Below are 24,633 nucleotides of genomic sequence, written 5' to 3'. Positions count from 1 at the left end.
TTTAATTGCCAAACCTTAGACCATTCTTCTAGCTTCCTCAGATCCTTTTTCATGTTTTCCACTCCCTCCGGGGTGTCCACTGTGTTACAAATCTTAGTATCATCCGCAAATAGGCAAACTTTACCTTCTAACCCTACGGCAATGTCACTCACAAATATATTGAACAGAATCGGCTCCAGCACCGATCCCTGAGGCACTCCACTACTCACCTTTCCCTCCTCCGAGCAAACTCCATTTACCACCACCCTCTGTCGTCTGTCCGTCAACCAGTTCCTAATCCAGTTCACAATTCGGGACCTATCTTTAGCCCATTGAGTTTATTTAAGAGCCTCCTGTGGGGAACCGTGTCAAAAGCTTTGCTAAAATCTAAGTAGATTACGTCTATAGCATGTCGATGATTTAATTCTCCAGTTACCCAATCAAAGAATTCAATGAGATTCGTTTGGCACGATTTCCCTCTGGTAAAACCATGTTGTCTCGGATCTTGCCACTTTTGTCTTTCAGGAAATTCACTATTCTTTCCTCCAGCATGGCCTCCATTACTTTTCCAATAACCGAAGTGAGGCTTACCGGCCTGTAGTTTCCAGCTTCTTCCCTATCACCACTTTTGTGAAGAGGGACCACATCCGCCGTTCTCCAATCCCTGGGAACCTCTCCTGTCTCCAAGGATTTATTAAACAAATCTTTAAGAGGACACGCCAGAAGCTCTCTGAGTTCCCTCAATATTCTGGGGTGGATCCTGTCCGGTCCCATGGCTTTGTCCACCTTTAGCTTTCCAAGTTGTTGATATACACTCTCTTCCGTGAACGGTGCTCTATCCACTCCATTCTCAGGTGTACTTTTGCCAGTCCCTCTCAGTCCTTCTCCAGGATTTTCTTCAGTGAAAACAGAACAAAAGTATCTATTTAGCAAATTGGCTTTTTCTTCATCATTATCTACATCGCGTAATAGAGACTTGGGTCCTGACACCACAAAATTTTACTTGCAGAGATGGCCTCAGAAGGCCCTGATCTATGTTCGGGACTTGGTACCTCACCATCACTCTCCAAGATGGAGGGTAGCTTAAGACCTTCTGATTGGTTTGCTTATCACGAGGTTCATCATTACATTGCTTCCCTTGATGCTACAACTTTAAATGAGGATGCAGTGGATCTGCTTACTGAAACTTTACTTCAGACCAGGCAAAGTAAGGCTGGGCTCACTTTTTATCAGCTCAGTTTGTGTAGCCTGGTGCCCCCTTGGAACTATGAAATTGTGGCTAGTGCCTGGAATGAGGGTTTGTAGGCAGAGGAGCGGGTAACGGGGGATGCTTCAGTTTGTTAATGAAAAGCATCAACCAACTTATTCGTCCATGTATATCTCATCTCATAGGGCCTTTTTGACACATACAGTGCCCACTTCTTTGCCTGTGCTGTGGGGTTGTACATGCAATAATAAAGTCATTTTGGGTGAGGATGTTGGCCTATTTGACCTCGATCTTGGGTAAACGCTTGCCTGTTCAGTATTTTCAATGGAGAAGGGTAGTTAGTGGGGTTCCCCAGGGATCTGTTCTGGGACTGCTTTTTAACATATTTATAAATGACCTAGAGATAGGAGTAACTAGTGAGGTAATTAAATTTGCTGATGACACAAAGTTATTCAAAGTCGTTAAATCACGGGAGGATTGTGAAAAATTACAAGAGGACCTTACGAGACTGGGAGACTGGGCGTCTAAATGGCAGATGACGTTTAATGTGAGCAAGTGCAAAGTGATGCATGTGGGAAAGAGGAACCCGAATTATAGCTATGTCATGCAAGGTTCCATGTTACGAGTCACAGACCAAGGAAGGGATCTAGGTGTCGTCGTCGATGATACGTTGAAACCTTCTGCTCAGTGTGCTGCTGCAGCTAAGAAAGCAAATAGTATGTTAGGTATTATTAGGAAAGGAATGGAAAACAAAAATCAGGACGTTATAAAATGCTTTTGTATCGCTCCACGGTGCGACTGCAACTTGAATATTGTGTTCAATTCTGGTCGCCGCATCTCAAAAAAAGATATAGTGGAATTAGAAAAGGTGCAGAGAAGGGCGACAAAAATGATAAAGGGATGGAACGTCTTCTCTATGAAGGAAAAGCTAAAGCAGCTAAGGCTCTTCAGCATGGAGAAAAGACAGCTGAGGGGTGATATGATAGAGGTCTATAAAATAATGAATGAAGTGGAAAGGGTAGACATGAAGCGTCTGTTTACTCTTTCCAAAAATAATAGGACTAGGGGGCATTCGATGAAGCTACAAAGTAAATTTAAAATGAATCGGAGAAAATTCTTCTTCACTCAACATGTAATTAAACTCTGGAATTCGCTGCCAGAGAATGTGGTAAAAGCAAGTAGCTTAGCGGGGTTTAAAAAAGGTTTGGACGGCTTCCTAATGTAAAAGCCCATAGACCATTATTAAAATGGACTTGGGGAAAATCCACTGCTTATTTCTGGGATAAGCAGCATAAAATCTATTGGGTTTTTTTTTTGGGGGGGGGGGGGAATCTTGTCAGGTATTTGTGACCTGGATTGACCACTGTTAGAAACAGGATGCTGGGCTTGATGGACCTTTGGTCTGTCCCAGTATAGCTATACTTATGTACCTTTGTCTCTCTGGGCCTCAGATGGAGTCCGAATCTTTTGTTACACAAGGCCTTTTTTCTGGCCCATAAGTGTATACTACAGTGTTGGCATCAGGACACTGCAGCTTCTGTGAGTACTTGGAGAAATCTAATGAAGCTGGAGTGGCTGGATGTCCACCAGCGATCTCCGAGAGTGTGACAGCTGTTTCAACAGGTTTGGTCTCCAGTGTGGGATTGGCTATCACCTCACGCACCTGCTGAACTTGTGATCTGGAGCACCCCCCCCCCCCTTTTTGGAGGGGGGAGGGTTGGGAGGGGGGTGGAGGGACAGAATGTGTTACTGGTTGTGGAGATTGGGTCTGGGTCGCTGTGAAGAGTCAACACAGGCGATCTGGGTCCTGACTGGATTCTCAGTGGGAGCTGTAGGGTGGGGGAGGAGGGGTTATATCCAAAAAATATCACGACGTGATGGTCATTTGTGATTCTGTTGTTCTTGGCAAGCAGGCTGGGTTCTCCAGCTGTTTGTATTTTGTTTGTGGTTTATCATAAACATTATTCAAACAAAACAAAAAAAAAAACCCCAAAACAAAACATTTAATCAATGTACAGCCCTAAAATAAATATTTGTTTGGACTGCCACTGTGATGTGTTAAAAACATTCCATCTTGTTATACAAAAAAACCTCTACATCCTTTGTTCAAAATTTACTGTAACGATCCTGCTTATTCACTATTATCTATTCTCGATGTAATTTCACATTTTGATAGTATCATCAGGAGGCAAGACTTATCCAAAAGACTCCCTGTGGATCTTATCCCCCCCCCCCCCACCCCTCGACAGGCTTTCAGGCTGGAGATTCTTGGGCCATGTAATCTCTCCTTCCCTTGGCTGTGAAGACCTTCCTTGGCTGCGATGATGGCTGTTTCCTGCTTTTCCCAATGAGAGATCAAAATGTTTTCACTGAGCACCAATCACATTTAATATATATTTTTTACATTCATAAGTTTTGATTATATATATAGTGTTTGGGTAAAAGTGTGGCCTCCATTTCTTTTGCAGAACTTATTGTAACTTGAGAGACATAAATAAATGAACATACGAACAAAAGAGTAGGTCACACTGGGTCAGTAATTTATAGTTTTGAGAGTTTTCATGATTAGTTATGCAACACTATCTGGATCCAGCATTTCTGAAGGAGAGACAAACTTGCAGTTAGACTCTTATATCTCAGACTACGTTATTTATAAAGACTCTTTCTAAGAAACTCTGGGAAACCTTGGTGGGTGGGGGGAGGATTTCAGAAATCCAGGAAAAGTGGCCATTGAGAAATTAAGAAATATCGGGGAACAACTTTCCTTCTGCTTACAGCTTGCCATATTTGTTCTCAGCCTTTGCTAAAGAGGAAGGGGAGAGGGGGTTCCCTAGGGCTGAGAAAGTGCTCTCCCCCCTCCCACACACTCCAAAGCTCAAACTCCCCGAAGGGCTAGCAGACAGGGGAAGGGAAGAGAGAGACTCTGGACTGGGGCATTTCATGCATCAGCGGCCTCAGAACAGAAATACCTGAAGCTTCATCCCCTTCAGGAGTCGCTAAATCTTCCACCTGTTTCTTAGCTCCGGATCCTGTGGATCAAACATGGGAAGACAAAACAAAAGAGCAAAACAAAAACAAGAAAAATTCAAAATAGCAGGATTGCAGAAGATACACAGCCGGCAGTACACTGTAAAAACAACCTTTCAGCATCCAGGGCCAGAGAGCAGGATTCAGTACAGCAATGCCTCTGCAAGAGTTTTACACAGAGCCGGTCTGTCCTGGGACGTGTTTGGGTCTCCCCCTTGCTTTAGGAGCACTCACCCTCTCTCCCCCTCTTTCTCTCCAGCTGTCTGTCTCCCTCTCTCTTTCTCTCCTTCTACCCCCCTCTCCTCTGTTACTGTGCGTCAGCGTTTCTTATCCTTGAGATTCAGGAAGGTTTACGATACTCTGTGCACCTGCCCTTCAAGACATTGAAACAGGGGTTTCAATATTCTGAAAATACCTGCACAGTTTTGCAGTGCTTTATTGGAACATATCCCTAGGCAGAGAAAGAGCAATGAAACAATGAACACAGTTTCCGTAATCAAAACTGCTCACAGAAACACTGGTCCCGTTCACGCCACGATTCAGTGGGCTTTCAATACTCCTGCAACTGCAGGGTTTGTGCCAACATGGACAGTTTGATCAGTGCCCCATAGAAAGGTGCCTGAGGAATCCCACGTGCAGTGAACAATGAACCTATGTTTAGCACTGCGTAAAAGGGGGCAGGGGTAGGTCAGGGTGGGTTAAGCATGCGCAGGCATCTCATACTGCTTTAGAGTCAGGAGTTTACTTCTGGAAGTTTCCCTCAAAATGATTAAAGAATAAATTTGTAAATGTATAACACAAATGACAGTACAATAAAATGAAATGACACAGCACAGAAAGGACAGGAACAAAGAGAACTCCAGGTTCTGGTGCTGGTCCATACTGACTCTTGTCAGGTTACGCTTCTGCCGTTGTGACAGGATACAACATATTTTGCTGCTGTTTCTCCTCCTTCCTGCTCATTCTTTCACTTCCTCCCTGTTTTGGGACATCTGTGTCTCTGATCTCGTTGTATTTTGTGCAATAGGAAAGGTATTTCTGTTTCTATTTCTCTGGTGCTGCACCAGGCGTGTACCTAGACTTGACATTTGGGGAGGGGGGGCTCAAGCATACTGGTTGAGTAGCGCTTGGTATACTCCTAAATAATGTCTTAGAGTGTTGTTGATAGTCTGCATCAATATAAACCATGGACACACTCAATACCATATACTTTGTGAAGTAACACTAAATCCTGCAAAGATGCTTTTCAGAGCCCATGTAGCAAAGTTAATAGCACCAATTCTGAACACAAATACCAATAATTGTACCTTTTAAAAGGCAACGGTAAAAATACAGAACAGCAATGTGATTCCTATTGGAAAAGCCAGACAAGTATGACCCAGCAGAATCTCTCGCCTTGGCCACTCACAGACCAACCCTTACCAATTACAGAATCAAGGACCAAAACACTGAGAAATCTCATTCTCTATAAGCAACATGACATAGGAGAAATAAAAATTCTAAAGTATTATGCGAGAACACTTTCCACCCAAAATAAAACCTAAAATCTGGATATCCATGAAATGTAAAAAACCTTGTGGTATGTAGTCTCTCCAGGAACACAGTTTAAATGGAGTGGAGGAGTGGCCTAGTGGTTAGGGTGGTGGACTCTGGTCCTGAGGAACTGAGTTCAATTCCCACCTCAGGCACAGCTCCTTGTGACTCTGGGCAAGTCACTTAACCCTCCATTGCCCCAGGTACAAATAAGTACCTGTATATGTAAGCCGCATTGAGCCTGCCATGAGTGGGAAAGCACAGGGTACAAATATAACTAAAATAAAATAAAACATTCTGCAAAGATAAGTTAAGCAGTTAGAAATCATACTAGCATATACATGTCTAAATTTATTTATTTACTGCATTTGTATCCCACATTTTCCCACCTCTTTGCAGGCTCAATGTGGCTTACAATACATCATGGATAGTGGAATTACATAGAGAATAGACATTTCGTGTTACAGAAAGATCATTTGGAAAAATGATAATGAAGAAACATGATAGTAGTATAACAATCAGATATTATAAGACAATGCTGAATATATGTGGAGGAGTTGGGTATGTTTACATTGGTTGATCTTTGTGGTATGCCTTGTTAAAGAGATAGGTCTTCAGCAGTTTGCGGAAGTTCATTAGTTCGTCAATCGCTTTTAAGTTGCGCGGTAGTGCGTTCCATAACTGTGTGCTCAAGTAGGTAAAGTTTGACGCGTGCATTAGTTTGTATTTTAGACCTTTGCAGTTAGGGAAGTGTAGATTGAGGAATGTGCGGGATGATCTTTTGGCATTCCTGGGTGGTAGGTCTATTAAGTCTGACATGTAGGCTGGTGCTTCTCCGTGAATGATTTTGTGGACTCATACTCATCTATAAGCTACGTTTACACCTGTAACACAAATAAAGCACCTCTTGTCCAACCAGATCCATCAATATGAATCCTAGTAATCAGGGGAAGGGTGAGGAAACACAACAGTGCTGATCAATATTACCCCCGCCCCTTCCCTTAGCACTAACACCAGTAAAACATGAATATAGGGACATAGATAAAACCTGGATACCCCAGATCCATCAGATACAGTCTACAGCACCTTAAATCAGTTGTTAATAAAGGATCAGGCTTTTACCCAGCCAGCCACATCCCGGATCCTCTGCTGCCTCAGCTTATCTTGCCTATATATATTCTGAGCTGAAGAAGGTGGTATTGTTTTTGAAAGCTAATCAAAAAATGTATTGTTAGTCCAATAAAAAAGGTATCAGCTTTTCTTTTCATTGTTTTATTTCTATTTATTATCATTAAGATTAGTAAATTCTTGCAGATGGTCGTTCTCTAAGGTATAAGGTAGCGATAATCATATGCGGTAAGCCCCCAGAAAGGAGCCATAAATATGTTGAATAAGGTTGGGGCTAGCAGACAGCCTTGCGGGACTCCACAAGATGTTGTAAGACTAAATCTTCAACTATTTTTGAGACAAAAGTCAATTGGGAAATAGAACAATAAACTTGAGACAAGTGTTTGGCTAAGCTTCTGTTCAAGAAAAATGCAGGCAAGCCATGAGAACAAAACCCGTAACAAGGTTTTTAGAACTCATGATGTATAGAGGAGAGAGAAGTGTATTGTGAAGTTTTTCACATATTGTGAGGGAAGAGGATCAAGAGGTAAAGTGGTTGTTGAGATATAGATAAGTGTTAGCATTATGCCAGAACAGGGGGAGGATTAAAAGATGTCATGGAGCTACCTAAAGAAGGTCTCGAGGGGGACTGAGAAGAGAAGAAAGTGGGTGGGGCTGGGTTAGGTGCAGGATGTAGTGAAGTTCTGAGTGAGGTTAATTCCTATATAATAATTCTCACCTCCAACATTCTGACTTGCTGCCTGGGACCGTGGCTCATTCCAAGTTGGTCTGCTAGGCTCCGTAGATCAGGCTGACATGACCGTAGCTATTATGATGTCAACTTCAGAACCCGGGGGAAAAAAATGCCTCACAGCTGATCCATGTCCAGAGGAGGGTCGCTGGACATGGGTGGCTGGAGGGGGGCAGGGGAGAGAGGAGGGTCGCTGGACATGGGTGGCTGCAGGGGGGAAGGGGTCACTGGACATAGGTGGCTGGAGGGGGGCAGGGGAGAGAGGAGGGTCACTGGACATGGGTGGCAGGAGGGGGGGCAGGGGGAGAGGAGGGTCGCTGGACATGGGTGGCTAGAGGGGAGGCAGGGAAGAGAGGAGGGTCGCTGGACATGGGTGGCTGCAGGGGGGAAGGGGTCACTGGACATGGGTGGCTGGAGGGGGGCAGGGGAGAGAGGAGGGTCACTGGACATGGGTGACTGGAGGGGGGCAGGGGAGAGAGGAGGGTCGCTGGACATGGGTGGCAGGAGGGGGGGCAGGGGGAGAGGAGGGTCGCTGGACATGGGTGGCAGGAGGGGGGGCAGAGGGAGAGGAGGGTCGCTGGACATGGGTGGCTGGAGGGGGGCAGGGGGAGAGGAGGGTCGCTGGACATGGGTGGCTAGGGAGGCAGGGAAGAGAGGAGGGTCGCTGGACATGGGTGGCTGCAGGGGGGAAGGGGTCACTGGACATGGGTGGCAGGAGGGGGGGGCAGGGGGAGAGGAGGGTCGCTGGACATGGGTGGCAGGAGGGGGGGCAGGGGGAGAGGAGGGTCGCTAGACATGGGTGGCTGCAGGGGGGAAGGGGTCACTGGACATGGGTGGCAGGAGGGGGGGCAGGGGGAGAGGAGGGTCGCTGGACATGGGTGGCTGCAGGGGGGAAGGGGTCACTGGACATAGGTGGCTGGAGGGGGGCAGGGGAGAGAGGAGGGTCGCTGGACATGGGTGGCAGGAGGGGGGGCAGGGGGAGAGGAGGGTCGCTGGACATGGGTGGCTAGAGGGGAGGCAGGGAAGAGAGGAGGGTCGCTGGACATGGGTGGCTGCAGGGGGGAAGGGGTCACTGGACATGGTGGCAGGAGGGGGGGCAGGGGGAGAGGAGGGTCGCTGGACATGGGTGGCAGGAGGGGGGGGGGCAGGGGGAGAGGAGGGTCGCTGGACATGGGTGGCTGCAGGGGAGCCGAGGAAAACCTTGCTAGTGCCTGTTTCATTTTTGTCAGAAACGGGCTTTTTTTTACTAGTTGCTATATAAATGTAAAGCTAATTCTGATGTGGTGGGACCTTCAGTCGTAGGCTGGGAGGTAGAGCAAGTGGGGATGAGGGATTTGAGAATTTGCTAAACCTTTCCTGAACGAGGGGCATGGATAGTTTGAGAAGAGACATGCCATTTCTTTTAGCCAACCGTATGGCTTATTTATAAGAGGGCCTGAGATTTGTATTTACAGTGTGAGGAGGGCAGAGCAGCATTTTTACCAGATTCTTTCAAAATATCATAAGTGACGTATTATTATTATTACTATACATTGCTTCTATTCCACAACAACCTATTAAGTTCAGTGCGGATTACAATTAATAGAAATTGGACACAAAATGCACAAGAATTACAGAACAAAAACAGAAAAAACAGCTATCTATGAAAGGTACTTCTTAAAAAGCAACATTTTGAGATAGGTACAAAAAGTCATAATCTGTAATAGTTCGAATATATGCTGGCAGTGAATTCCATATTGTCGATGTCTGATAATGTAAAGACGAAGTAAATATCTTATGTGATTTGACCCTCTTGACTTTCGGAAAGAGCCTCAACATCTGGTTTCTGGTTTTACAAATACAGCTTTTGTGAAGAAGAATGAACCGATCAGATAAATAAAAAAGGGGCCAAACCTGTCAAGATCTTAAAAATGATGGTACATAGCTTGAATTGGGCCTTAGCGTTGACCAGAAGCCAATGGAAATCAACAAGCAATGGGGAAAATCAGCCGGGCAGCCGCATTTTCAATTGGTTGAACTTTCTTTAGCAGCATACTTGAGCATCCAACATAGATGTTATTATGTAGTCTATTCTAGACAGAACTAGCGCTTGGACCAGCAATCTGAAATTTCCACCATAAATAAAAACACTTACAAACAAGAGTTTGGAAATGTTGAAAAACCATCTATTCAACCCCTAAAATTTTGGAACAAGATACAAATGAAAATGAATCTAAGGTTATTTTGAAGCTCTGAGGAAATCCAACAATGGGAGAACCTAGACATAGAAATTTGGTTTTATCACAATGAAGTTTAAGATAATTACACAGAGTCCATTACTCAATCATCTGTACACACTTTGTGATGGATTTCAGAGTATCGGGTCAGTCTTGTGGTACTGGAAATAAAAGGGTGATATCATCTACATATATAAAACAAGGAATTTCTAGTTGTTCTAGAAGTCTCCTTAAAGTTTGAAGTAAGAAATTAAATAGTGAAGGAGACAAGGCGGAGCCTTGGGATACTCTGCACCTAGGGTTCCAGTTTGATGAGAATTCTCCATCTTTGTGAACTTTGTAATTACGTTAGGTTAAAAAATTCTGGAACCAAACTAGAGCAGTTTCAGTAATTTATTTGTTGCATTTGTATCCCACATTTTCCCACCTATTTGCAGGCTCAATGTGGCTTACATTATGCCGTAATGGCGATTGCCATTTCTGGATTGAGAAATACAAAGTGGTATTGCATTAAAGTTCGTAAATGATAGAGCAAATTATAGAGTAAGTTAGACAGTCGAATATAGAAAGTTCATTTCCGGCATGAGGGATAAAGTGGTAGTGCGTAATGCGTAACGTTCACTAGTGATAGCGTAGGTTAATCAGTCTAGTGTGGAGAGCTCAGTTTTGCCTAGTTCAGGTAGAGTTTAGTTGCCTAGTATTTAGGGTGGATCATTGTGGTATGCCTTTTTGAACAGGTTGGTCTTCAGTAGTTTTCGGAAGATTGTTAGGTCGTGCATTGTTTTTATGGCGTTTGGTAGTGCATTCCATAGTTGCGTGCTTATGTAGGAGAAGCTGGATGCATATGTTGATTTATATTTAAGTCCTTTGCAGCTGGGGTAGTGGAGATTCAAGAATGTGCGTGCTGATCTTTTCGTGTTCCTGGTTGGCAAGTCTATGAGGTCTGACATATAGACTGGGGCCTCACCGTGAACGATTTTGTGGACCAGGGTGCAAACTTTGAATCCAATTCGTTCTTTTAGTGGGAGCCAGTGTAGTTTTTCTCTTAGGGGTTTGGCGCTTTCATATTTCGTTTTTCCAAATATGAGTCTGGCTGCTGTGTTTTGGGCCGTTTGGAGTTTCTTAATGATTTGTTCTTTGCATCCGGCATAGATGGCATTGCAGTAATCTAGGTGGCTTAGCACCATTGATTGTACCAGGCTGCAGAATATTTCCCTTGGGAAGAAAGGTTTTACTCTTTTGAGTTTCCACATTGAGTGGAACATTTTCTTTGCTGTATTTTTCGCATGGCTTTCTAGTGTGAGATTTTGGTCAATTGTAACTCCGAGAATTTTCAGGCTATCTGAAACAGGAAGGGTGTAGTCTGGGGTGTTTATGGTGATGGGTTTGTACGTGTTATATTGTGAAGAGAGAATGAGGCATTCTGTTTTTTCTGTGTTGAGATTTAGTTGGATTCATTATTTGGAGGCTGTGTTTGATTTCATTTGTGATTTCAGTTAGATCATGTTTGAACGGGATGTAGATCGTGACATCGTCTGTGTATATGTAGGGATTGAGTCCTTGGTTGGCTAGCGATTTGGCTAAAGGTGTCATCATTAAATTAAAAAGGGTTGGTGAGAGCGCATTCAGGTTTCCATGGTGATGATGTATTTGAATTTGATATCACTTGGTATGTTCTTGCGGTTAGGAAGCCATTGATCCATCTAAGTATGTTTCCTCCAATCTCGAAGTATTCTAGGATGTTCTATAGTATTTGGTGGCTAACCATGTCGAACGCACTGGACATGTCGAATTGTAGGCAAAGTACACAATTGTTTGTTTGAATTTTGTTAGGAGAGTGATCATCACTGTTTCGGTACTGTGGTTGAATCGAAATCCTGACTGTGATTCATGTCGTATTGAGAATTTGTTTAAGTAGTCGGTAAGTTGCTTGGTTACCATACTTTCCATTAGTTTGACTGCCAGAGGGATGGATGCTACCGGGCGATAGTTGGTTATGTCATTTGTTTTTTTCTTTGAGTCTTTAGGTATTGGGGTGAGTAGTATATTTCCTTTATCCTTAGGGAAGAGTCCATGCTGTAACATGTAGTTTAGATGTGACATGAGGTCTGTTATGAAGCATTGAAGGGCAGATTTTATTAGGTAGTTGGGACATATGTCCAGTTTGCAGTGGGATTTGGCGAATCTATTGATTGCTTGGGTGACGGTTTCGTTGGTCAGCAGATCAAAGTTTGTCCAGGTTTGGTCTGCTGAGTATTCCTCGGCAATTGGGTCTAGACAGTCAATGAATTTTTCGTGGTCGGTGGTATTAAGTGGTAACGTGAGTCGTAGTTTTATCATTTTCTCATTGAAGTATTTAGCAAGGTCGTCTGCTGATGGGGTGTCCGTGTTGGTTGTGGTAACCGGTGTGGTGTCTAGTAGTTTGTTCACAAGTTGGAAACGTTTGTGTGCGTCTTTGTAGTCTGGCCCTATTTTGGTTTTGTAGTATGCTCTTTTGGTTTGTCTTACTGTATATTTGTATTTTCTTTGCATTTGTTTCCATGCGTTAAGTGTGTGTTCATCTTTCATTTTTTCCATGCTTGTTCGAGTCTCCTAACTTGTGTTTTTAGTTTTTTCAGTTCTTTGTTAAACCAAGGTATCGAGATGTGTCTTCGTGAGGTTCTTGTTTGTAATGGTGTAATTTTGTCTAATATGCTTCTGCATCTGTTGTCCCAATTTAGGAGGTAGTGTTTGGAGTCTGTTTGTGCTATCCATTCATTCTTGTAGATCTGTTGCCAAAATGTTACAGGATCAATTTGGCCTCTCATGGTGTAGGTTATGCGTTCAGGCTTGTGGTATGTGCCTTTTTTCTGCCACTGTAGGGCTAGGTTTAATTTGTGGTGGTCTGACCATGGTATGTCTGTCCATTTAGTATCTGTTAGTATAAGGTTTAAGTCGGAGGACAATTTGTGTGTGATGTGGTTGATTATGTGTCCTTTAACATGGGTAGCTTGTATATTAGGCCAGTTGAGGTCCCATAGTTGGAGGAAATCCTTGCATTCACGTGCATTGGTTGCGTTAGGGTCTTCTAGGTGTAGGTTTATGTCCCCTATTATAAGTAGATTAGAGTTAGATATGCAGGTATTCGATATAAAGTCCATGAAGTGTGGTTGGCATTCTTGCTAGTTACCTGGTGGTCTATAAAATAAGACAACGTTTAGGTGGTCAAGTAGGGTAGTATGGTGGATTCTGAGGCGATTTCAAGTTTTGGTGTTATAGATTCAGCTGTTGTTGTTACGGTAAAGTGGGATCTGTAGATTAGTGCTATGCCTCCTCCTCCTCTTTTTTCTTTCCTTGTCCAGTGAGTGATTTTGTAGCCTGGAGAGCAGAGTTCTAAAATTATGGGGTCCTTGTGATCGGGGATCCAGGTTTCGCTGATGAATAGTAGCTCGAGATTGTCTGCCGTGATCCAAGCTGCAAAGGACTCAAATACAAATCAACCTATGCATCCAGTTTCTCCTATATAAGCACACAATTATGGAATGCACTACCAAGCGCCGTGAAAACAACATATGACCACCTAAACTTCCGGAAACTACTAAAAACTAACCTCTTCAAAAAGACATACCCCAAAGATCCAACCTAAATGCCTTAACCCTGCAACTCAACAAAACCAAAGCTTGTACTGGACATAACTTAACTCTTCCTCCTTATGATTCCCCAATGTGTCTGTCACACATGAACTTTATTCTACCATAACCTCACCCTGTATTTGTTCATACCAGTATTGGCGATCGCCTCTATGGGACTATGTAAGCCACATTGAGCCTGCAAATAGGTGGGAAAATGTGGGATACAAATATAACAAATAAATAAAATAAGGGCTTTACCTTGTGCCACTAGAGCCTCAATCACAAACTCGAAATCCAGGCTGAGATGAATGTACAATACTATAATCAAAAAGGTATTTATCAAGGAGTTTGACAACATATCCTTCCATTATTTTTGCAAATAATGGAATTGAAGCAACTGGACGACAGTTCGCAATATCCAACAGATCTCCATTTGAATTTTTTGAAATAGGTGTCAAGACTATCTCACTATAACAGGGAAGGAAATACTCCTGAAGCTAAACAATCATTTGGCCAAATAGTAAGCATATGAAGCATATTAATACTTATATCTTTCATTACATACGAAGGCATTCCAGAGATGGAGTTGGGTTAAGTGCCGATATTCCCGTCAACGCATATGTAAACCTCTTAAACTGGGCTGTGTAAATAGCAGGCCTATCTTTAAGCGGTTTGGCTTCTACGATGAGGGGCTGAACATTGACTTAACTGACTATGTTAGGTAGCTCAAAAAAAAAAGCATTCGATATCTGGGAATAACACCAGTGCCTGGCAGCAAAATACTCACCGCCGCCGGCTAAATATCGGGGACAGTGCTTTTTAGCATATTTAGAATTTAGTTTCTAAAGTTTATGCTTGTGATTAAAGTCTAGGTTTTTCTGATTTGTTATATTTAGACTTCTATATATTGTGTATGTCACCATACTGATTTAGTTTCAGTACCATAATGCAAATTAAACAGAACAGTATTCACAGTATTCTGGAAATATTGGCAGGTCCTTCAACACTTGGCTCCCAGCCAGTCCTAGATCCCCCAGTCCCCCTGTTGGCCTTGTGAACAGTGATGATCAGAACCACTGTAACAGAAATCCAGTGGTTACTGACAATCATAAAATGTTTTGGTAAGTTGCCAAATGGCCACCAGGCTTCAGATCTGCTGGTCTTTACTGTAGAGTAACAAAACATGTTTGGAACAGGTATTATCTATATTAGCTATATTTAATGGTTAGAGTAGTGGGCTGAGGACCAAGGAAGCCAGGGCTGAAATCCCACTGCTGCTCCTTGAGAGCTTCGCAGGTCACTTAACTATTACCTTTGGTGCAAACAGATTGCAAATCTCCAGGGTCAGGAAAACCCCTGTTATACCTGAATGTAACTCACCTTCAGCTACTACTATGAGGTATAAGCTAAATACAAATCCAAAATCCAGTGCCAGGTATACTGTGAAGTAATACAAAACTCTACAAAAGTCACTCAGGACCTACAGAGCAACTCTAGCATACCATAATAGCACTAACTTCCAGGAATCACACAATAAGGGCCTACTTAATTAAAACAGCACCGTAAATATTGCAGTGAGCACTAGAGCATTAATACACCTACTGGAAAAACTAAATAACCTGTGTTAGATTGATCCTACTTAGAAATTCAGTGCTTCACAGAATACCTGGCCTTGTTCACACACACAGAACCTCACCAAATACAGAATAAGTAATCATAACCTAAAATAGAAATATGTAGACAAAACTTAATCTGAACCCCCAAGAAGCCAGACTCTGCATACATCGCACCACCAGTGAAGTAGAAACAGTGACACTTGTATCCCTATACTGTGCAAAACAGACAGTAGCTGCAAATTTCAAAAACTTAGACATTCCAATTACTACATTAGAAATTAACAAATACAACTAAAACAGAAAATAAGGTGACATCTTTTTATTGGACTAGCTTAAAACATTTTTTGATCAGTTTACAAAGACCAAAACCTCTTTCCTCAGGTCAGTTGGTACGTTGCTTTCGTGGTATACTGTCCTGGCCTGAGGAAGATGGTTTTGGTCTCTGAAAGCTGGTAAAAAAATTATATTAAGTTGTCACAATAAAAAGTATCACCTAATTTTCCATTTTATGTTTTATTTTTATTCATCTTTAGAGTGGACCAATATGGCTACCACACTACTTTATCCTGAATTAAAAGTAAGATTCTTTTTCTACCTATTGGTTCCAGTCTCTGGTTTCTGCTTTCTTATGTTGTCTCTTAACTCTCTTGCCAGGGGTTTCTCTCCTTTTTCTCTTTGTCTTCTTCACTTCATCCATCTCTGAAACTCATCTTTCTTTCAGCTTTCTTCTATTTTCTGCTTAGATTTCATTCATTCTTACTATCTAGTATTTAAGCTCCTTTTTTTCATCAAATCTACCTACAGTTTTCCATATTTATCCTTCCCCCAGGCCTATCATTTTCTCTTATTCCCTATTCTTTCATTAACACTTTCCTCTCCCCCTCTGCCGTATAACATCTCCTCTGTTTTCTCTGTCTCCCTGCTATGCAGCATCTTCTTTCAGTCTCTCTCTCCCCCATCTGACTGCCAAGCAGCATTTCCACACTGTTTCTGTCTCTCTGTCCTCCTGCCAACCAGCATCGTCCCATCTCCCCCGCTTCTCCCCATCCAGCATTACACCGTTTCTCTCACTCTTTCGCCCCATCCAGCATTGTGCTGTCCATCTCTCTTCCTCCCATGCAGTATCATTCTGTTTCTCTTCCACCACCAACTACTACTACTACTACTTAACATTTCTAGAGCGCTACTAGGGTTACGTAGCGCTGTACAATTTAACAAAGAGAGACAGTCCCTGCTCAAAGAGCTTACAATCTAATAGACAAGTGAATGGTCGGTCCGATAGGGACAGTCAAATTGGGGCAGTCTGGATTCACTGAACGGTAAGGGTTAGGTGCCGAACGCAGCATTGAAGAGGTGGGCTTTAAGCAAAGACTTGAAGACGGGCAGGGAGGGGGCTTGGCGTAAGGGCTCAGGAAGGTTGTTCCAAGCATAGGGTGAGGCAAGGCAGAATGAGCGGAGCCTGGAGTTGGCAGTGGTGGAGAAGGGTACTGAGAGGAGGGATTTATCCTGTGAACGGAGGTTACGGGCGGGAACATAAGGGGAGATGAGGGTAGAAAGATAGTGAGGGGCAGCAGACTGAGTGCATTGGTAGGTAAGAAGGAGAAGCTTGAATTGAAGCTTGCCCAAGGACTACCCACAAAATAATCCCGCTTCATCCCATCTATCTCTTTTTCAATCCACCTGTCTCTGTCTTCCCCATCCAGCATCATCCCATCTCTCTCTGTGTCTCTCCTCCCTCCATCCAGCATCACCTTGTCTATATTTTTCACCCCCAATGTAACATTACCTCATCTATCTCTCTACCTACTCAACATCGCCCTCTCTTCCTCCATGCGGCATTTCTTACTCTTCCTCCCCATCCAGCATCACCCCTGTTCTGCCCCCATATCATGGAGGCAGGATGCTTGTTGATTATGTGTGTTTTGTGCTTTAAGTAAGATAGGACTACAATGTGATGAAATGCACACCCAGCATCAACCTCTCTCTCTCTCTCTCTCTCTCTCAATGCTAACCCATCCAGCATCGTGCTGTCTCTCTTCCCCCGTCAATCAGTACCACTGTCTCTCTATTCCTCCTCCCAATCAAGCATAACCTTCTCTCTTTCTTGCTATCTCTATCTTCATCCAGCATCACCCCATCTCTCAATCTCTGTTATCTCTCCCCCCCCCCCCATCACCCCCTTTCTCTCTTCCACCCTCTTCTGATCATCCTCTTACATCATTTCTCAAATTTGTTGGGAGGTGGCAGCGCTATCAGCTCTAAAAACAAAGTGAAAGCATGCAGGACTGTTTTCCTGCGTGTGCCGCTACTGCTCTGCTGTAACTCTCTGCTTTTAGAGTGAATAGCACTGCCGCCTGCGGAGAAACTTGAGAAATGACGTAAGAGAATGATGGGGAGAGGAGGGGAAAGAGAGACCGGTGAGGGGAGTGGGTCCAGCAGCAGGAGAGGTACGTGCCTTTTTTTATTTATCTGTCTGGGGGAGCTGCTGCCTCCATTGTGCCCCCTCCCCAAGCTACGCCTCTGCTCTGAAGCTTTGCTAATGTGAGATGCACTCAGGAGAATGTTCCTCCACATACCCCACCTCACCTACTAGAACACAAACCAGGACCAGTGAGAGCCCAGCAGCAGAAACCCTGGTCACATGGCTGAGAACTTGCTGGTGGTGCTTTGGAGGTTTCACATCCACTGAAGTACAGGAACGGGTGCTGGGGATAAGAGGGAGTGAAGAAGCGAAGCAGAGCAGAGCATGAGCAAGAGAAAATGGCAGAGAATGAGGTGGGAAGGGTCACAAGTAGCCAACATGCAGCAGAGACCAACGACATCATGCTCCAAATACAGAAACAAAAAATTTAAGGGAACAAAGAGAAGAACAAAACAAATCAGCATAAGAACCCAAGAAGAACCAAAATCAAGAGGTTAATTAGCTTTATCTGCTAATCAGGACCCCTCTGGAAACTCACCATCCTCAGTTGGCACATAGACATTCAGGTACAAGCAGTCCTCACTCTGATCCTGAATGTAAGTGGTGACTATATCCAAATTTGAGGTGAACCAGATGGGCGTCATGATTTCGGGCACAGCGTTGTGAATGTTCTGGGGACAAACTGGTGAGAAGTGGGTGGCATTCCTGATCCCAGACCACGAGGGGGGAGGTTCTGGAGGCAAGAACCTCTTCTCTCCAACAGGAGGCGCTGCATATGGTACTCCCAGATACTGATCCACAGGGCCCAGGAACTCGCTGGGTAGGGGCACTCTTGTGCCCCGGATCTTTCCATAGTGTGTATTCACAGTCTGAGAGTATGCTTGGCAATCAATAGTTACCACTTGCAAAGCAACACTCCAAAGCCACAGAGCAAGGGAAAAGTTCCAGCCGCAGAGCAGTTCAGTTACCCGGAGGAAGGGAAGAGATGGAAGATGTTTCCGCTGTGAAAGATGCATGTCTAATGAGCGCTTCCAGCTCCAAAAGAGAGGTAGGATAGATTCAGAGGTGCAGGGGATGAAAATCAGTGCATTCTCCGTGTAAATATATCTAGTAATTCCAGCTGGTCAAAGTTGATCCATTTCTGTGAGCTTCTCCTTATGTCCACTGTAGTGTGCTGTCTACACACTTAGCACTGGCTTGATAGAAAATACTGCGAGAAGAAAACAAAGCAAATTATTAACAAAATTAGATTATCTCACCATAGAAAAATATCACTAGAGAATACACACTGGAGGGAGAGTCCAAAGAGGGGCCAAGATAAGCAAGAAAGGAGGGAAGAAGGAGAAGGAAGGAAGGAGGCTGGCCTACGAGAGACAGAGATTAGAGGGAGGCTGGCCTACGAGGGACAGAGATTAGAGGGAGGCTGGCCTAAGAGAGACAGAGATTAGAGGGAGGCTGGCCTAAGAGAGACAGAGATTAGAGGGAGGTTGGCCTATGAGGGACAGAGATTAGAGGAAGGCTGGCCTAAGAGAGACAGAGATTAGAGAGAGACTGGCCTACGAGGGACAGAGATTAGAGGGAGGCTGGCCTATGAGGGACAGAGATTAGAGGGAGGCTGGCCTACGAGGGACATAGATTAGAGGGAGGCTGGCCTACGAGGGACAGAGATTAGAGGAAGGCTGGCCTAAGAGAGACAGAGATTAGAGAGAGGCTGGCCTACGAGGGACAGAGATTAGAGGGAGGCTGGCCTAAGAGAGACAGAGATTAGAGGGAGGCTGGCCTAAGAGAGACAGAGATTAGAGGGAGGTTGGCCTATGAGGGACAGAGATTAGAGGAAGGCTGGCCTAAGAGAGACAGAGATTAGAGAGAGGCTGGCCTACGAGGGACAGAGATTAGAGGGAGGCTGGCCTATGAGGGACAGAGATTAGAGGGAGGCTGGCCTACGAGGGACATAGATTAGAGGGAGGCTGGCCTACGAGGGACAGAGATTAGAGGGAGGCTGACCTATGAGGGACAGAGATTAACTGGCCAGCCTATGAGGGACAGAGGTTAGAGGGAGGCTGGCCTATGTAGGACAGAGGTTAGAGGGAGAAGGAATGGTCTGTGAACAGAAAAAGATTATAAAATAAAGAACCTCAAAGTGTGGAGAAGATAGAGGCCCTGTGAGTGGTGGGAGACTAGACAAAGGGAGGGGAACCCATCAGAGGAAGAAGAAGTGGGAGGAAAGAAAAGATAAGAATGTGGGAGAATCCATGAGGGACGAGAGTTAACATAAGAACATACTGTAACATTCTTTTCTTGGTATTAAGTGTCAATATCAGAAAAAAAAAACCCTGCAAATCATATAGAATACAGCTGCTAGACTAATATACAGATTGAATAGATATACTAGTGTTTCAACTCAAACTGCACTGGCTTCCCAAAGCAGAAAGACTCAGGTTCAAAGCTGCTTGTTTAGTTTTTCAAATCCTAGAGAGCTTCACCTCTGAACTGTTAAGACTGCTTCACTATGTCTGGTCCAGTCTAACAGACTGAAGGAACAACTGATACTAGCGTCACTGTTTCAAAAGACAATTCGAAATCAGAAGATTTTTCAGCTCTGTATTCCCTGTACTTTGAGTTAAAATATGGAACTCTCTACCTATTGCCATCGGAACAGAAAACAGCTACCTTAGCTTCAAGAAGAGGCTAAAGACCTCTCTCTTCCCAAAGACTACTTCATAACAATCCACTGACTTCTACCTCCTAATATCATCCTGTGACAGAATAGTGTGTTTTAAACCTGTAAAACTGCCCTTTATTAACTCTTGAAATGCATTTCTCTAGTTTGGCCAGCAGGTACATTTTTTATGTTAAAGCAGTTATAGAAAAAGTGCATGCCCTCTTAATTTCACGTGGTGAAGAAGTGAATCTACAGTACAGTGAGCTGTATACTTTTAAAACTTGTTGACTGGGCACTGATTGGCCTGGAGTTTGAAATTTCCCATGAGTTGTTGCTGGCTGCTGCTGCTTCAGTCTTAGCCCAGGGAGAAAAAGAGAGCAAGATGTCTTTGCTGAGGCGCAGTGAACAGTTATATATCCTGATCTTCCCAGGTACTTTTTAGAAAAGTAAGAAAATGTTTAGTTAGTGTTATAATTGATCCATATTTCAGTTACCTGTTATTGTTTGCTAATAAAAAGAGGTGGGAATATAAACCAGGCTATCCAAAAAAACTGGAACCAACCAAAGTCAATTGAATGTTAAGACAAAAAATGTTTATTAATTTCACATTAAAAATGACTCGACACAACGTTGTGTTTCGGCCTGGTGGCCTACATCAGGAGTCTATAAACAAGAATAACAAATAATAAATAAACACATAAATAAAATATCTGTGAAGAAAAGAAACATATATAAGACATAAAACAATATGTAAAAGCAATTACCATGCTACTGTGAATCCTAAATCATATTGTATAAAAAATGTTATTTTACATGTACATATATAGATCTGTGTGGAGTATGAAAATAATTGTATATCTAAGGCATGGCTAATAGAAAAACAGAAAAAGCAGAATGATCAAAGAGACTAACCTTATGTCTAAGATAAAAATAAAGTAAGATCATAAATTGATGATATGAAGAAATTTGTAAAAAAGGAGAAGAAAAAAATCAGGTGGAAAATAAAAATAAAAAAGAAATAATGTAAAAGCAAAATATAAATAATAAACAAACATAATAATATGATGGAATGACCTCAGATCTCAAGTAAACAATCTGCAGTCAAAGACATAAAAATAGTCTGCAAAAACAAAAACAAAAAACTATGGTTACACATATACTCTAAACCAAGCAGTGCTGGCAAGTACATAAACAGCGATAAATCCCAAGTATTAGTGTATATGGAATACAAATAAAGTGAATATCTAGCTGAAAAACCAGTATCTAGTAGGAAAAACCGTAGCATACCTACTCTTATAAAATAAGAAGCCGTAAGAATGAGCTGGTACAAAAAATACGAAAGCGGATATATAATACATACATCTAAGGGCTGACACCAGAGCGATGCCATTAATGGCTAAGTTATGTAACAAGGTCTGTATTAACGGATGGAAGAGCACCAGCATCGCTGTACTGGAACAGACCAAAGGCCCAACAAGCCCAGTATCAGTCCCTCTCATAAGAACATAAGAGTAGCCAAACTGGGTCAGACCAATGGTCCATCTAGCCCAGTATCCTGTTTTCCAAACAGTGGCCAAGCCAGGTCAGAAGTACCTGGCAGAAACCCAAATCTCCAGTTCTCTTCTCAGAGTGATACCAATATCATTTCTAGCCTACAGTCTCTGCAGAAACTAAGTAATGGCCTTTCTGCAACAGCTTATCTTTCAGACGTAATCCAGGTCACTGCTGCCTCTTCTATAACTTTACCATATTACTGACTATTTTGTAAAAATCCATTTTTTCTGATGAAGCTTTTCTGGTATTGGAAGAATCGTGCTCAGTTATCCACTGATATTTGGCAGCCCTGCTGAATATTGGCATTAACCAACCACCTGGAAATGAGGCAGAAGAGGGGGAGAGAGGGAGAGGCAGGGAGGAACCAGCAATGTTCAGGACCAGTGCCCACAATCTAACTGGACACACAGGATTGCACAAAAAGCAGTCCTAACTACGCAGGACGAGTGCTGGCACTGAGTAACAGCCAGCAGAATTAGAAAAGGTTCAAAGAAGAGCAACCAAAATGATAAAGGGGATGAACGCCTCTCGTATGAGGAAAGGTAAAGAGGTTAGGGCTCTTCAGCTTGGAAAAGAGACGACTGAGGGGGATATGATTAAGGTCTACAAAATCCCGAGTGCTGTAAAACGCGTAAAAGTGAATTGATTTTTCACACTTTGAAACAGTACAAAGACCAGGGAACACTCAATGAAATTACATGGAAATACTTTACTTTGATTTATTTTTTTATTTACTGGAATGTATTAACTTTTATGAAGAGATTTATCCAGCCATTGTACAGCAGATACAGCTTAACAGAAAACTTACAACTTTGTTAACAGCATAAGAATAGTGAAATGATCAAATATAAACGTAAATAAATTTGATGAGGCAAACTTAGAGATAGCAAACTGAATCCTAGAAATAGGAATATAACATGACACAGTACCAGAAATATTCACATTAAAACATCAAAGTAGAACAATTGTAATAAATATAATAAATGTATCATTTGTACTCTACAGGGAAGAAGACATGATGCTTACGATGTAAACACAGTGCAAATGAAACCCCTTAATAGGCATTAGAGCATTCAAATGACATGGTTATGATGGTCGTCTTAATAGGCAGCTGAAGGGGAAAGTGTGGCTGAGACCTCTAGACAGACAAGTTGGGTCAGACAGTCATTGGGATACAGAGATGGCTGGCTAAAATGAAGACGAATTCTATGTCCAGCTGAATAAATAGCAGGAACTGGCCTAAGTTACAGGGTGAGCAACAAGCGAGTCCAGGTGCGGAGTGAGTGGACAGTCACTATCGCATGTATTAAAGGCTTGGGAGAAGAGCCAGGCTTTCACCTGCTTTTGGCACATTTTTACTTTCATCTGTTATTGTAGCTTTATTTTGTTTTTAATAATTTTTCTTTTTAGTTTTATAAAGTTTTGTTTCAGGTGGCTGCAGCTGCTACCCAACCCAAAAACAACAACCTGCTCATGGCAACCCCCCCCCCCCCCATCCCTCCTGGCATTAGTATTAGGCAATGTAATCAGCCCCCGCAACGAAGAGGTAGTCGACTCCCCCTAGTATTTACCAGGGTATCACTTGGGGTATAGTGTCAGGGCAGGAATGATCCCCTTCGCTCCCAGCTCCAATGCACTGAAGAAAGGGTAACTGTAGCTCCTGGACTGGAATACCTTGAAACACGGCTTTAATCGCAGACTTTGTAGTACCTGAAGGTCATGGCAATTACAAAGTTTTTCCAAATTACACAAAAGTGGGCTGCTCTCATTCACCAGTAGCCCCACCTAAGTTTTTCCTTTGAGGAGGCAGCAATTAACCCTACCTGGACCTTTTCTGTATGAAACTTCTGTGGGTTTGCCAAGAATCACTTCATAAGAACTTAAGAATAGCCATACTGCATCAGACCCAAGGTCCAGCTAACCCAGTATCCTGCTTCTTTGGCCAATCCAGGTCAAAAGTGCCTGGCAAAATCTCAAAGGGTAGCAACATTCCACGCTACCAATCCCAGGGATAAACACCGGCTTTTTCCATGACTATCTTAATAGCAGATTATGGACTTTCCTCCAGGAACATGTTGAATTAAAAAAATATTTTGTCCTAGTAATCTCCAAAGCAGAGATACCAAGTTACTAGTTCCAGAAGGGAGTCTTTTCATCTAATACTGGTTTTGAACTCACATTCAAAGTAGTGTGGGATTTATAGTACCTGATTTTACTCATTGAAATCCATGCTTCAGCTCCTGTAAAGCATCATGATAGGTTTGACAGAAAGCTAGGATGGGCCTAAAATCTCCCATTCCTAACTGGATAAGATGGCAACCCTGCTTAGGCTGATGTGGGCATTCAAATGTATCAACCTTTTTATTTAGGCGACTGTGTCAGTCTTTCAATACCTTCACTTTGGCTGATTTATTCTGTCACAGAGTCCCCCCTAGCAAGGACTCCTCAAGCTTGAATACTAGATTAAAACAAGATAACTAGGATTGTTCAAGGTAATTCTTCATGTCATTGCACCTCCAACAAGTGCATCCAGCACAAAAGGGCATACAAGAATTACTGAAAGCAAAGAGCTTGACAAGACATTGGAATCCTGACCCTCAGGAAACAAGAGAAAAGGAAGAACCAAATGCACAACTGGACAAGAGGAAACAAGCCCAGATGTGGGGCAGAAATGCTCAAGCTGCCCTGTGCTGGGCCTGTCATAAAACAGGAACTAAGAGTACCAGAAATACAAAACTCGGAATGGGCTGGCTACAGCTAGACTCTCAAGAGGAAGAATAGTTCCTCCTGGAAAGCAACTGCCTTCCAACCAAGAGTCATAAGTTTAAGGCTGGTTTGTGCATGACAGCTCTTAACAATGGGGAGGGGGAGGTGGAATCGGGAAGGAAATCTGACATTTGGTTCTTTTTTGTCATTTCAGGTTAGAAACAAAAATAGAGGTAGGTAGG

The 24,633-nt window shown here is 43.1% G+C and overlaps 1 protein-coding gene across 1 annotated transcript in view; it reads right to left on the bottom strand.

Moving 5' to 3' along the window:
• Positions 1 to 18,672, bottom strand: part of NLGN3 (neuroligin 3) — a 64,680-nt gene extending 46,008 nt beyond the window's left edge. The window contains exon 1 of the mRNA XM_030209450.1: positions 18,008 to 18,672. Coding sequence (XP_030065310.1) covers positions 18,008 to 18,485 — 478 coding nt within the window. The 5' untranslated portion in view covers positions 18,486 to 18,672. The remainder of the gene's footprint in view (positions 1 to 18,007) is intronic.
• Positions 18,673 to 24,633: the final 5,961 nt, after the last annotated feature.

This window comes from Microcaecilia unicolor, chromosome 7, assembly GCF_901765095.1.
Source record: "Microcaecilia unicolor chromosome 7, aMicUni1.1, whole genome shotgun sequence".
NCBI classification, from domain to species: Eukaryota; Metazoa; Chordata; class Amphibia; order Gymnophiona; family Siphonopidae; genus Microcaecilia; species Microcaecilia unicolor.
The sequence above is the reverse complement of the archived record's forward strand: the minus strand, read 5'-3'. Positions and strand labels throughout refer to the sequence as shown.